Here is a 15,673-nt window from a genome sequence, read left to right as displayed (position 1 = left end):
TCTAGCTAGATGTGGAAAAGTATCTTAAGAAGAATTTCTTAAGAATCTTCACACATACACACACATATACATGTACATACATGCACATACATATATATGGTTTAACCTTAGCAGTAAGGGTGTGGTAAAATGGCAATATATAACAGTTTCTTTGGCTATCCTACTGGTTTCTCTTCTCCTTGTATAAAAAACTTTTTCTGGCCCCATATGCACCACAACACGTCAAGACAGTTGACCTCTGAGGACAATAAAGTATCTAGCCACCTATCAGAAGAAGTGCCTCTTGACTCCAAATGCTCTCTGGAAGATGGGTTACCAGTTGAACACTGACTAAGGATCAGAGTTGAAGGAAATTCTGGAGAGGGGAATGACCAACACACTAATGCCAAGTACCAGTGGTCTCCAAACTCGGGGATGCTCTGACAGCTAAATAAATACCTTCCAATGATGCAAAGGAGTAGCTTATTCCTTTCCTAACATGTGTCAGCTGTTTGACTCCTATGCAGAATGGGATGTTGTGCAAAAGCAGAACTTCTCAACAACACTGAGAACCCAAATAATTGCACATCTAAATTTAGTTTATGAAAATGAAAAAACGCAAGGGAAATTATAAAAAGACTTATATCTAATACCAATATTAATATTAATATTAAATATTAATATTCTAATATTAATTCTGCTCGTGCTGGACAAACAGAGACAAAAGAATAACATCTATGGAATCATATTTTGCTGGGGAAAAGAAGGATCATGCATGTATGTATGTGAAAAAAAAACACAAAAATTTTAACAGTAGCTCTAACAGGTAATTTTATAATGAACAGAACTATACTTATTTCAATAAAAACTGAAAAGCACAATGTCCTGGTCAAATAAATTATTTGTATTAAAGTTCATCTGCAAACCAGTTACTTAGTTCTGTATTATATTCATTATATCAGTCCAGATTTTTCAGCCAATCTCAAAAAAACACCATTTTGATTTTTTTGAAGCCAAACATCTGCATTATTTAAAATTCTGTGAAGTAAATATGACAATAATTTTAAATTAAATTAAAATGTGAATATGGGTTCACAATAATTCATTTAGGAATACATCCATCATAAAAACAGAAAGTAGAAGGGTGGTTACCAGAGGCTGGAGGGTAGGAGAATTGGAGAGATACTGTTTAAGGGTACAAACTGGGAACTAGTAGATAAATAAGTCCCAGAGAGCTAACATACAGCATAGTGATCATAGGCAACAAAAATGTATTATAAACTTCAAAGTTGCTAACAGACTAGATCTTAATTGTTCCCACCACAGGAAAGAAATGATGACTATGTAATGTGATACTGGTGTTAGCCAACCCTATGGTAGTAATATATTGCAATATATAAATGTATCACATCAACATGTACACCTTCAACTTACACAATGTTATATGTCAATTGTATTTCAATTAAAAAAAAAATAACATAGGATGAGAAGGAACAATCATCGAAGAGGTGTAGTAGCAGGGAAATCAAGAGAATAAAGTGGCCCACAAAGGCAGTAATGGTTAATTGTGTCTAATGCTTCTGAGAAATGGAGTAAGATAAAGACAAAGGAGGTACCAACAGACTGGCAATATGCAAGAGCTACTTCACTGGAAAGCTGGGGAAAACAGCCCCTCTGGAGTTTGCTGGAGTGAGAATGGAAAGTAAGATTGTAGAGACAGCAAAAATAGCATTCTTTAATAAATCTTGCTATCAAAAGGTACAGAAAATATGGTGGAAATAAAATAGGGTGCGAGTTCAAGGGGAAAAAAAGAAAACATGCAATTGTTGGACATTTTTTAATGATTTTAATAAAAAAATAATGGAAAACTAGTCTTCCATTTGTTTTGAACACAATTTGCTAAAAATTTGTTCTTTAAGTTCACTTGTAAGGAAACTGTAGATACAAAAAGCCCTATTAGTCATAGAAAATACAAAATATTACTATGACTCTTAATATTTGAAGAGTGCTCAAAATATTAGCACGAAATATGAAGAATACATACCCAATTAGAGGGATCTCTATTGTTTTATTTCCTATTAAAATAAGAAGTTGGTCAAAAGTGTCTTCATTCTTATCAGGATGATATTCCACCATAGCTGTCGTCTGAAAGCCAGAAGCAAGTGCTTTATCCAGATTGGTCAAAATCAGTTTGAACTTCAGTGGGAGGAAAAAAAAATCAAATTATACATCTTAAGTCCTAATAAGAAAATAGTATGAGCAACTGTAGTTAGGAGTATACATTATTTCAAGAGATATATCAAGACATAGGCAATATTCCTGCCCTAAAGGCAAAGACTTAATGACCATATTTATACCTATCAGATTCTAGATGCTTCAGATATGCTTTTAATGGTACACAAACTGAAACTGAAAATGCAGTCAGTCAAGAAATATGTAAATGTTCACGGGCTCCTTTAGAAGTATGAGGTACTAGAATACAGAAAAAAAGGGAAGAGCAATCTAATGAAAATGTTACTCAGTCTAAATACATACACAATATAAACATGCACACATACATACAATCATAAATACATACAGCATTTTATATACTTTCTGCATAAGGACTTGGACTTCATAACTTGGAGGAAATATAAAAAGGAATAGACCAATGAGGAAAAATAACTTTTGTTCTTGAAAAACATTGGCTAGACTCCAGGAAAAATCTGAAGGGGGAAAGAGAAGAACTGCTATGTGTTGCGTACGTCTGGTAGGTCAAGCATCCGACGTCTATTAGCTCACTTAATACACTTCTACAGCCCTGTAAGGCTGATATTAAGGCTCCCAGTGTAGAGATGAGAAACTGGGACCTGTAGGTGCAATTAATACCTAAGGTCACTGTGTCAGTGAGGACTCAAAACACACATCTATCTGACTCTAAAACTTAAGCTCTTTCCCCACAACTAGAAAGAATCTCCTGAATATATAATCTCTTTAAAGAAGCAGACTATATACCCCTTGAAAATTAAATAATGTAAGCCAGGGACTAATCATGTGTCATATGAGTGAGGCAGACATAAGTATCATGAAAATCCATGAGAGAACATGATTACTGTGGGCTAAGAAGGAGTACACTCAACCCAGGCTTAGAGGATGGATGTAAAAGGTGGAGAAGAAGCAAGAAAGGTGCTCCCTATGGAGGCGGGAATATCTCAGGCACACGCAGAGAAAAGAATAAGCAAAATAATCTCTCAGCAGGCAGCTAATAAGCTAGCCTCGCTGGGCAAAGAGCTTCAATAAGTAACAATGGAGGTCAAGTTGAAATTAATTATTCAGGGCTTTTAATGTCAGACTGAGTCTAAGCAGGGCTTTCCAGCAATGAGAGATATAGAGAACTGGAGTGATGTTCTGATACCACTGGTCTGAAAGCATCATACTTCCAGCAAACAATGATTCTGACACCTCATAACTACCACAGCCCAACTCTCAACCCCCATCCATCACCAAACAGTAAGAAAAAAAGGGATAGATTATTCCCCACATAGGTCTTTGGGTGCTGGAAGTCCACATAACAGGTTTGACCATCTTCCTTTAAAAAAGAAGGGCAACTAGTACTTCAGCAGCATGTGCCCAAACTACAAGTTTCTCAGCACTCTGAGTGGTCTGCAAAGGTATGTAAGGCACCACCTCTTCTCTTAGGAGCTTATGAACTGACCATTGAGGTGAAAGTAACACTTACCAGGAGCCATCTGGATACAAGTCCAAACTATAATGAATGTCTGTAAATGCAATTAGTATCCAGTAGGGGAGAAATAATTTGGAGATAATGTAAGTGAAGACATTTCAGAAAATGAGAACTCATTTTGTCCCTCAAAGATAGGTGGGATTTGGAAGACGGTGATTCTTGCAGGAGGGAGGAATGAAAACATGGGTCAAAAGAAAAGGAAGTCTGAGCCATGGGGGTAAGAGGACAATTACAAGTAAGACTGGCCTGACAGAACCAAAGGCCACACAAGTCAGCAAAACACTGAAGATAAGGACTGTGTCTTAATTTTCTAACAGCAACCCACAGTAGGTGGCATTAGCACTGCATATGGCACATAGTGGGTACTCAATACATAGGCAAGGCAGGATCTTGGAAAACGGGGTGGAAAACAAGCACTGCTGTGTGTTAAGAGAATCATTTCCTAAATAATTACAATAGTGATGATGACAATGCCCTTTACGTAGTGCCCTGTTTTTATTTTTTCTTTCTTCCTCCAAGACAGTTAATATACTTTTTGCTAATCTATCCCTTCCCTAATTCCCTTTATGCCTGTGAAGGACCAGAAGTGCATATCATGATCTTGCAACAGATACTGAACTCATGGCCTTGGCCTCTAACTAGTAAACCTGTCTGGCCATTCTCTTGCCAATGTCAAGACCTGTGGTCTAAATAAAAACCACAGTAAAACTAATTATATTATTTTTCTTCTGACTGCATAAAAACCATCCATACAAGTGTCTCCTGGACATACATAAAATAGTGTTTGCCCACATCTGGGATTTGCTGCCAGCTTGAGTTTTAAAAGAAAATATTTTCAGATATACATTCAATTGTTCAATAAATATGTAGTGAGTTAATGAAATAATAAACTTTTCCCCTAATTTTACAGTGTTTGGAGTAATCAGGTACTTCTTGATTTAAAGAGTAGTTAATAGTCTCTGTGATGTACAATTTTGTTACAAAATAAACACATTACTATTGTTAAAACATGTACATACAAAAATCAATAAAGAATGATTCCATTTATATGAAACTCAAGAACTGACAAAATTAATCTGGTTCATTACAAATTAGTATAGTGGTCACCTCCATGGGGTGATTACTCCACGTGCTATAGGGAACCTTCTGGAGTGCTGGAAATATTCTATGGTTTGATCCAAGTGGTGGCTACGTGGAGATATTATGTATATAAAGATTCATCAAGGTTTACTTTCAAGATTTGTGCACTTTAGTGTAGGTAAATAGTACATCAATTTTCTAAGTGTAAAAAGGAGAACATAAAAGTCCTTTTTCTCATTGCCCTCCTAATCACTACCATACATTTATCTATATATATACAAACAAATATGTGTGATTTTAATTAAATCATAGATACCTTTCCATTTCTGTATATAGAAGTCCAGCTGCATTCAGTATCATTACCATTAGAACTATCCCACAAAAAAATGCAGTTATTCATCACTTACATATCAAAAATTCGTTTCACCTGTCCTATAACAGATGATCACAGTAAACTAATATCCATCCATTTACACAGATAATCTAAAATAACAGTGAGATAGAGATGAAGTTCTGTCAACTTTTAAATCAGAAGATAGGGATAGCCTCTCAGAACATTAATTTTGCTGATTATTAGTACTAACTCCCTCATTAGTTTCTAAGTCTTATGAGGGCAGGACTCTCTCCATTTTACATCCCTAACACTTACTGCCTATTTTGTAGCAGGTTCTCAACAAATGTTTGTTAGAATACGAAATAATAAACCTTTCCACTATCCTACAGTATCTGGAGTAACAGGCACTTTATGATCCAAAGGGTAGTTAATAGAGAATCTGTTGTCATAATTCTATAGTATCATGAAGCATAGATTCTGGGCTGTTAAGAGGAGACAGACGTGAAATCCTCTTCCCTCCTTTCCAAACTCCCAATGAAGAAATTGGGAGGTTCCAGATCGACTTTTCTCCACCCTGTCTCCCAGCCCCAAGCAGAAAGGAAAAAACATCAAAACAAAACAAAAAGGCCAGCACACTAAATCGCCGCTCCCCAGGAAGCTCAATCCTGCCCGCACCCCCCGCAGAAGCCGGGCTCCTACTCCTCAGGACAAAGCAGGTGCCCAGGTGGGTAGGCATTCTCGGACGGCGGCCCCCCTGAGGTCCTGCTCTGAACACCCCTGGGTGTGTTACCTGTGGCTTGACAGGCTCCTGAAACCGGATCTTCTGGCTGTATCGGCCGAGATTGTGCACGGTAATTGGGAGGCGGTAGACCCTCCCTGCCATCGCGTCCAGGAACTTCACTTCCGACGGGGTCACCCGCAGCTGCATATCCTTCTTTGGGGTCTCCAAGTCCCGGGCCATGAGTGAGCTCCTCTCGGACTCCATAGCCGTGCTCTAGGTATCCCGCAAACCTTTGCAGATTTGACCGAGGACTAGCGTGGACGCCGTCGCTAGGCAACCGCCAGACGCTGCTCGCTAGCCTCCAGCCCAGCTGGCTTTGGCGCCGCCCAAGCTGCGTGAGTTGGCAACCTCAACCGAAGCTGCAGGCGTCTGGCGAAAGAACCCCAGGATCGCAGGTGTCGTCAGAGTAACCGGAAAACTTGCTTTGGTCGCCGAAATCCCAGAGGGATCTCACTTTGCCATTGGCTGGCAGGATTTTAAGATGTCACTGGCGGGTTGGGCACTTTCCTAGACCTCTCTTAAGATTAAGCTTAAAGAGCAGTGGAAGTAATGTGCCCATGGGGTCTATCAAAGCAGCAAGATAAAACAGTAACGGAGGAATTCCATGGAAGCAGAGTCAGAGCCCCCTAGGTGTCCGGCTCAGTTACCTTTAGGCTAGCGTTTCTAAAAATCTAATAGCAATCCTCTGGGTCTTTTGTTAAAATGCAGAGTCTGTTTTCAGTAGATCTGGGGCAGGGCCTAAGAATCTGAAACACAGTCCCAGGTGATTCCAGTGCTGCAGGTCCAGGGACCACATATACTGAGTAGAGAGGCTATAGGAACTTTAACTACTCTAGGTGTAAGTTCCTTCATTTGTGAAACAAGGTGCTGCTCAGAAGACTGAGATCAAACATCTTCATAGCTAGATGAGCACCTTTCCAACAGGTCCAAATTCACACTGCCCAATCCCTACTGTCATCATCCTTCATCTGCTGTGATGGTCCTTGGTTTCTAAGCATATTAGATGAGTGGTATTTCCCTGCCTTAAATTTGCCTCTTATCATAACTTTACAAGTTTCTTCCACTGACCTTTATTATCTGGAGCCAAGCACTGCAGAAATGGCTTTTCCCCCCCCCTTGTTTTAAAAACTATATAGAATTCCCCACTCACATTAAAATTTGTATATAATTCGGTGCTTTCATTTCCTCCTTGCCATGGCACATGATTTTCACTCTGAGGGCACTAGCTTTTCCATCTGTTGGCCAAACAGTTACTCATCCTTCAAGACCTAAATATCCTTGTAGAAAACTTTCCCACAATTGTTTTACAAGATTCTCACAGTACCAAGATGATCGATAAGTTATTACTTTACTATAAAGTAACTATAAAGAGAAGCTTTAAAATTTCTTGGAATTGTTGTCGTCAATAGTTGAAAACAGTGGAAGTAGTGGTGGTGGACATTATTATTTGCAAATTCTTATGAAATGATTGATTAAAAGCATCTGCATCATTTTTCAAAATTCTATATATTTTGACTTAAGAAGTGGGAGATGTGAGTCACACCTGGATTTTTATGCTAATCACTACTATGATGTCACAGTACAAACCCAGTGCATATCTTTGAGCCCCTATGCAGGACAATTTTACAGCACTGAGAGGACAACAGTGGCCCAAAGAACTTGACTGCCCATTCTGGGTAGTAGGCAATTTTGGGATTCAAGTCTAGACTTCTGTGTAGATCCTAAAGATATAGTGATGCAAATCAAATGGAGAACAATTTTGTTTCCCTGTCCTGTTCATACTCTCATCAACTGTGTCACATAGCTCTCTCCAAGTTCCCCAAGCCTAGAGCTCAATCCATTGCCCTTAGTAACTATAATTAAGCCTTCTTGATTTTTTACCTACTTTATCTACCTTAAATGTAAACTTTAGATGAAGTAGTCTAACATTTGCATTACTTGTTTAACTCCAAAATGTCTTGTCCAATTTCCATTATCAAACAATGGCCATATAAAGGCATATTTTGGTGAACTGTAAGCTGTTTTTAGCCAAAATTTTCAACTATGCATGATTATGTAGTTACTTTAAGGCTGGACAAATAACATAACAACAAGAGATTTTTACATAACAGTAATTCAAAAGATAAATAGTACCTTATATACATCATTTTCTAATATCATTTTCTTATATATATTATTTTCTAATATAGCTTCATGGAGAATAATGCTCGTTATGTATCATGGATGAAATGTCTGTGCTCATCTTTGTTCAGATTTCCAAGGCAGCATGGTTGGCAGGGCTCCTGTATAAAAATCAAAGTAGGCATTCTGACTGGAATACTTTATATATTATAAACAAGGTTAAATTTTATTCCTCATTATAATAGATGGTGAACTATACTATAATGGAGACTTGAATGTTAAGCAGAGACATGCTAAACGTCCACTGCAGACTTGCCATTCTTCTACTCTGAATTAATTTAAGAGAAAAAACGTAACTCCTATCAATTACCTATAAATTTTGCCATGTGAAATAGACATCAGAAGTCCTACTTCATACTTAACTAGTGGAAACTCTAATGGTGGTAGAGTTTCTGAACACTAAGGAAGGGGTAACAATGAGGAAGCAAGCGAAATGATCCCTAGTACAATTTTTGGATGTTTACTTCTAGACATGTTTAAGGGACTGAAAAAGTTGACGACAAAGGGAAAAAGGGAAAACAGTGGATATTACTTTCACGATTTAAAATCTTCAAAAGTTCAAATTATTTTTTGAAAAGAGTCTGAGTGAAGTCCAGGAAAATCTATTACAGTGGTTAGAGTACTGACTTAGAAACAGGAGTTATTGAAAGAGGGTAAAAAGAACTTCTTTAAGCAGAAGAGTATTAAAAGTGTGGTAACCATCGTGTTTATAAAATAATTTAAAAGTGGACAGTATAAAATGAAATTCACTAAGATTACATAGGATTAAAAGTTCTTCCAGATAATGAAGAGCCATGCCAATAAGAATAGATTGATGAGACTAATGTCTGGATATAGTAGAAGAGCATGAACTGGATGGCAGTAACATAAACTAACAGAAAAATTATCCATTATTTTCACAAGGCATTTAGTGAATGACAGAAAGCCACCAACTGACCCAGGTCAAAGGACACAAGTTTCTCTATCATTAATAACAAGTGTGTCTTACTACACACAGACATCATTGCAGAGATTGCTAATTGTGCCTTGGTATCCATTTTCCTTTTCTTTAGTGGTAGAATTTTTAGATATACATACGGCTGTATACATTAAGACTACATTTGCTACATTTTACAGCCTCCTTTCCTGCTGAATATGGCCATGCAAATAAGTTCTGAGTATGAGTAGAACTAATGTGCGCTGCTTCTAAATTATTCCCTTAAAGTAGTGCCTTAAAATCAGGGGAGATGCCTTCTCCTTCCTCTTATCCTGCTTTTCTGGCTCAGTGTCATCTGATCACTTTAAGGTAATTATAGTAAGAAGATAGAAGAAGCCTGGGCCCTGAAATTGGATAGCAAAGCCACCAACCCAGCTGGGATTTTTATTTGGGAGACAGTTAAAACTAAATCTTGTTTAATCCACTACTGGTTTGAGTCCCTTTAGAATAGCTGAACCTAATCAATACAGACAACAACACAGGGCAGGAACTCAGAAGGACATGTTCCCATGAAGAGGACCAGTTTCAATAACACTATGCTAGTAGACAGAGCTTTGTAACTTTTGCAAAACCTTGTTTTAGCCATCTAAAACTCCTACCAACCCTTCTCACCACCAAACTGCTGTGGTGACTCTGCCTTTGCCCCTCATGCTTACTGGGCACAGATACCCGGTGTCAAATAATACCTTTGCTTTCTGAGTAATTACAGGTTACTGAGTGAAACAATGAATTAAAAGTCAATTACCCAGTATAATACATCTCAGCAGAACAGGCCTCACTTGGCGGTAACAGGATAGGCACTACTGCATTACCTCACCCTCCTTCAGGACCATCTCCCATCCTACCTGAGGTGATGTTGATCAATCTCAAGAAAGATTCAGCAGAGTTGGATAAGGACATCTAAAGGAATCAAGGAGAAGATAAACAATCTAAAAGAAAACAATCTAAAATCATGAATTTCCAGTATGAAAATATGAAGGGTTAGGAAAGAACTCGGCTGAATTTATAATATATTTTTGCTTTTTAATACTTTTTAATGCTTTCTGCTTTATGGCTTCAGGATTTTAAAAAGTATTCTTATTTGCTCTTAGAAAGGCCTTCCTTATACACAAGTTCTTCCATGGCTTCTTCTGGCATTTTATTGTTTTGTTTACAACATCTACATCTTATATCCATATGAAGTTTATCCTGGTATAAAAGTTAGATATCAATCCAGAAAACCCCAACATCATTTATTGAATAATTTCCAATAAGAATTTCAAAATATGGTCCCCCAAAAGTTTTATTTAGTGCTGGGTTAGCTGCAGTTAACAACTAAACATAAATTCTCTCGATAGCACTTTCCCTTGTTTTTATCCTGGGAATTTCTTGTTGAGATTCAGTACTTCTGTCAAATACATTATCACTTTTGTACACTGATTTATCTATTTTTTTCTCTTCCATTTGTATTCATAATTGCATTTCTCTGTTATCATTTAGTATATCTAGGAAACCGCTTGAAATGTTTTATTAATAATAATTACTATTATTTTAATTATTTTCTACTCTTTTTTCAGTTTCAACATACTCTGCATTTTTGCCCATTCCCTTTGTCCTACATTTTCAATTCCATTTTTGTCATTTCTCCCTTTAAGTTTATGCTTTTGCTGAAGTAAAAACTGCCATTTCTTTCTGTCCTTTTATTTGAGTTCAGTATTTGATTGGTGAACCACATAACACCAGGGCTTTAGACAGGGCTGGTCTCATAGTATAGGCTTTGTATCAAATTTTATTGGGCTATAAGATATTGATGTTTATAGAAGTATAAAATGTAACCACCATCAAATCAGGACCTGATAAATGTGACTAGTTGATGGCTGAAATCAATGTGAAAAAAAGTCCCAAAGGGGTGATTATGAAAGGTATTGTTCATCAAATGATTTAAGATTCTTTCATTCCTCAACTCATTTATATCTCTATATGTACTTTATTTTCCTGTTTGACCCCAGTGAATCCCAAAACCCCTTTGGTATTACTTATTTGAAATAGAATTTTAAAAAATCTGTTTCCAAAGGGCTTATGAGACTGGCAAAATGAATGAGAACATTTAAAAAACCCATTCTGTAACCAAAGGGGAGGAAAAACCTGTAAAACAGGTAATGAAAAAATCTTTTCAATTACTGGTTCTAAAAGAAATATGTATCTATGTATATATGATTTGATATATTCATTTTCAGTATGCTTCCCTTATCTATAAATTTATAAATAGCTGATTTTTCATAATAAAGAGCAAGTCTCTACAAGGGCACTTTTGAGGGACTTCCCTGGTGGTCCAGTGGCTAAGACTCCGTGCTCCCAGTGCAGGGGGCCCAGGTTCGATCCCTGATCAGGGAACTAGATCCCACATGCCGCAACTAAGAGTTCACATGCCGCAACTAAAAGATCCCACATGCCACAACAAAGATCCCGCAGGCCGCAACTAAGACCCAGCGCAGCCAAATAAATAAATATTAAAAATACGTATAAATAAAAGGACACTTTTGAGACTAAAGTCTGCCAGGAATTGCAGCAATTACAACTTTGGGGCAGGCATGGGGAGGTGAGGGTGAGAAAAGGAAGTTCTGTTCCTGTTAAATAGCTGGAGAAAATATAACTTGTAGTGTATCCAATTCCATCATATAAGTCAATGTTGTATAAACTACCTTTTTCAACCCTGTAAGCATATAGCAGAAACTCTCTCCTCTGTCCTCCCACCCCCATGAAGGAGCTTTTGAAAGTTTTCTTATTTTGTCTCTCTTTCCTCATCTCCCCAACCCTCCCACTCCCCCTTCTCCTCCTTATTACCCTTTCTTTTTTAGCTTAACCTTCAATAATCTCTCTTGCAACCAGATTTACGTGCAGTTTTCACAATTGACAGACATTTCTTTTATATTAATAAAATAAAAAAAGAAATTATGATACCAAGACTTTCTTGATGTAATGTGAAGGGATCCTATGATACATGTTAAGTAAAATAATTTTAAAATTTCTGATAAGAGAAAAGCTGCTGGAAAAAGAGAAAAAGAGAAAGAGAAATGTTTCTGGGTTCAGAAGCTTTAAAATTCAGTTCTCACTCAATCTCCAGTGTTCAACAGAAACGTATGTGTGTGTGTATGTGTTGCATGTACATATGTTCACACACACACAAAGAGAAAGAGAATAGGGGGGAGGAGAGGGAGTCGAATTACCCACTGACAAGAATGTTTTTATTCAGGGTATCACATCTCAAAGTGACTTACAGATAGTACTTTCTATGTATGCCACAATATGAAAACAGATTGGAAAGCCTCTTTGCAGGGAATTTCTGAACCAGTGAAATAATCCTTCTTCAAACTGAGATGTTAATTTCTTTATTTAGTGATGGGAATTAGGTGGATCTGCCCCTCCTAAAATGGAATTTTTCCCCTATAATCGGTCCTTTACCTGAAAAATTTTGTTCATTATTGGGAAATTTGTATGTGTGTGTGTGTGCTCTTATCCAAGTATTAGATTAGAGATAAAGATATCTGAGTAGTGCATTTCAAAGTATGGTCCATGGAAGGGCCTCAGTCCATGAACGTTTTGTTCCCGGTCCATGATAAGTACAGAAATTGAAAGGAAGAGTTTAGACACATTAATAGCAATTTGATATTATCAGACCTCATGTTCTCTCTCCTCATGATGAAGGGAATCTTCTGACAAGTTATTTCACTTCATTTGCCACAGGACATCATGTTCTGAACTGTTCATGTTCCGCACATGGTTTCATTTAAAGCTGAATAAGCCAGATTTTTGGAAATGCGTTGTTGATCATTGTGACTGACCTGGTCAACCCATGAATGGGCTAAGCCACATGCCATTGAAGAGTGAGATGTACTTAAACATTTATAATCCTAGTATAGAGGAGGAGGTGAGTTCTGACAGCAGAGAGGGAAGAATTTACATCTTTCTGTAGGGCCAAAGAACAGATAGACCTGGCCTCCCACATGGGTGAGGCTGCCTAGAGAATCCCATGTGTGAGAATGGAGCCAGCACCCTGTGTGAAGACCTGATGGAATGAGGCTGAAGCTTAAGAACAAGACCGGTTCTTGGGGCCCTAAAAGTGGCTTCTTTAAGAAAACAGGAAAGCAATCTCCCCTAACAATAAGGCTTCAGTAGAGTCTAGTTAAAAACACAGCCTGGATCTCCTTTGTGCTGCTGGGAATTAATTTATCTGGAACTAAACTTCAGTCTTCACGTACCCATGGGGGTTCATTCCAACTGGTATCCATTCTGATTGATTGGTAACCTTTCTGTACCACATTTAAATATTCCAAATATCACCTATGGCAATGTTCCTCCTTAAGGTCTTCAGAGTAGGTACAGCACACACCAGCTGTTCTCTCTTGAAGAGTTATACTCAACCTTGACAAGAAGAATCGAAGCAAGACCTTAGGAAAAGAAACTAAGAGATTGTTTGGGAGCATAGGAGGCAGTATACTTGTCAATTCTGAAAAAAAGCTGGAGAAGAGATACTTTTACGGGAAATTGTCTTAGCTTAGGTTCTTACTCCACATTCAACAAGTGGCTATGTTCTGGGAACTGGTTTCTTTTTGGGGGGTGTGTGTGTATGCATGCACATGCACTAAGATAATTTTGATATAAATTTTCATTGGTTTCATTATTCTTTAAAAAGAGTATATATGTCATGTCATATGTCTTTGGCTAATGATTCTCCTGAGATTCCCAGATCGCCCTCCCTTCACCTCCTCTGTCCCCTTATGGAATTTTTCAGCCATAGACATAAACTTAAAGGCCTATAGAACCAGGGTCTTCTCAGACCCTAAATTCACATCTAGGGAATAAGTAAGGTGATTACCCACAACATTTTAATAAGTCTGATTTCAGTGGACTGAAAGAGTTATTCCACTTAACTGTCCGTTGTATTGGGAGGACATGGAAGAGAGTTCACTACATTCTTTTAATTCTTATTTAATGAGATGTTGCAGATGGACGCAATCAGTTGAGGAAATTAGTGTTCTTGGCAATTCACTGATAAATATAGTCCAAATGCAATCTACATAAATGAGAAATAAATACTGTCTCTTTCTAAGGCTAGCACCCTATGAAAGCCAGCTTTTTCAATTGGAATTTGACCCCAATTTGTAGGTGGGTAATGGGATAAGCACTCAACCAGGAGGTCCCAATAACTGACTGTATACCTTAATAATTGCCACCAATTATTTAATGATATTTTCAATTTTATTTCATTTAACAAATATTTATATGGTACCTGCTGTGCATCAGACATTTATTTAAGTGCTTTATGAAAAAATAATTATTTTACTCTTCCATAAAACCCCGTAGAAGTACTGTTATTATCCCTATGTTACTGAAGAGGAAACTGAGGCACAAAGAGGTTAAATACATTGCTCCAGGTCACACTGCTAGTAAGTAGCAAAGCCAGGATTTGTAGCTGGATGGTATGGCTCTAGACTTTGTTCTCCACAATCACTACGTTATGCTGCCTATCATAGGATAACCACTATGTCAGAGTTGAAAAGGAGCATCCTATTAAAATCTCATAAATCATGCTATGTAGGTAGCTAGCCACTTAGCCTATGAATAAGACCAGTTGGAGAGATCAATATATTCTTATACGTTATAAATATATACACTATAATATGCATTCATAATATGTTTTTAAGTATATTCTCAATACATATATCAATACATAGTCTTAATACATATTCTTATGCATTAAAATATGTATTATACTACTCTTGATCACTTAACATGATTATAACAGCCTTTGTTCCTACTTAGATATTTTAAGGTTTTAATATATTAAAGCTCAAGCCCACCAAACTATGGTCAGAAATAGTGCTCAAATCTTACTGACCTTTTTCTACATTTTCCTGCCTTGAATTACATGTTATGTATGTCATGTCTTATTGTGTTGGACCGAGGTCATAAAATGTAATACATGCAATTTTTGACCACTATTTATGATATACAATAGGCTTACTTGATGCTTGTTAAGATAACATATTGTAGTAATATGTTATTATTACTTATTATGTTTTATACTTATTAACATGAGTAACCTAAGCCATTTATTTTATACACACAAATCCAGGTTAAGAATTTATCTTCCCTTCTCTAACCACTTTTGAATAAAATATTTGTCTGCGCTTACCATGACCTAACCAGGTGAAAGTTATGAAAGCCCTTGGAATTTAGCCCTACTCAGTACCTGAGCAAAAGTAGCCAACACTGTTATTTGCTTACCCAATAGTTATTGATAACAAACTTCTTCATTGTTAAATTTTTATTTGCTTAAAAAAAAAAAAAAAGAATTAGATGAAGAGTTGCTTGGGGATAAAGTTCCCAAGCCCTAGTAAATGACTGATGATTGGTCATAGACTGTGCAACTATGACAAACATATTCTTTAGATCATCAATTCTCCAGTCTACCTTGCATCTAGGCTTGACCGATGAGACCAGTTTGAGTTAATACCATTTAAGAGTAAATCTGGAAGAAATACAGAGGCCTCTGGGAAAGTTTTGCTTATGAAAGGGTCAAATTTGACTGGCGCCACCCTTCCTCATCCTTCCTGCCTTAAGATGGGGTACAGTGGC

At 37.2% G+C, this 15,673-nt stretch overlaps 1 protein-coding gene across 1 annotated transcript in view; it reads right to left on the bottom strand.

Moving 5' to 3' along the window:
• CFAP47 (cilia and flagella associated protein 47) overlaps positions 1-6,102 on the bottom strand; it is a 486,133-nt gene extending 480,031 nt beyond the window's left edge. Inside the window, 2 exon segments of the mRNA XM_061178124.1 lie at positions 2,024-2,175; positions 5,908-6,102. Coding sequence (XP_061034107.1) covers positions 2,024-2,175; positions 5,908-6,102 — 347 coding nt within the window.
• Positions 6,103-15,673: the final 9,571 nt, after the last annotated feature.

This window comes from Eubalaena glacialis, chromosome X, assembly GCF_028564815.1.
Source record: "Eubalaena glacialis isolate mEubGla1 chromosome X, mEubGla1.1.hap2.+ XY, whole genome shotgun sequence".
NCBI lineage: Eukaryota > Metazoa > Chordata > Mammalia > Artiodactyla > Balaenidae > Eubalaena > Eubalaena glacialis.
This window is presented reverse-complemented; position numbering and strand designations above follow the sequence as displayed.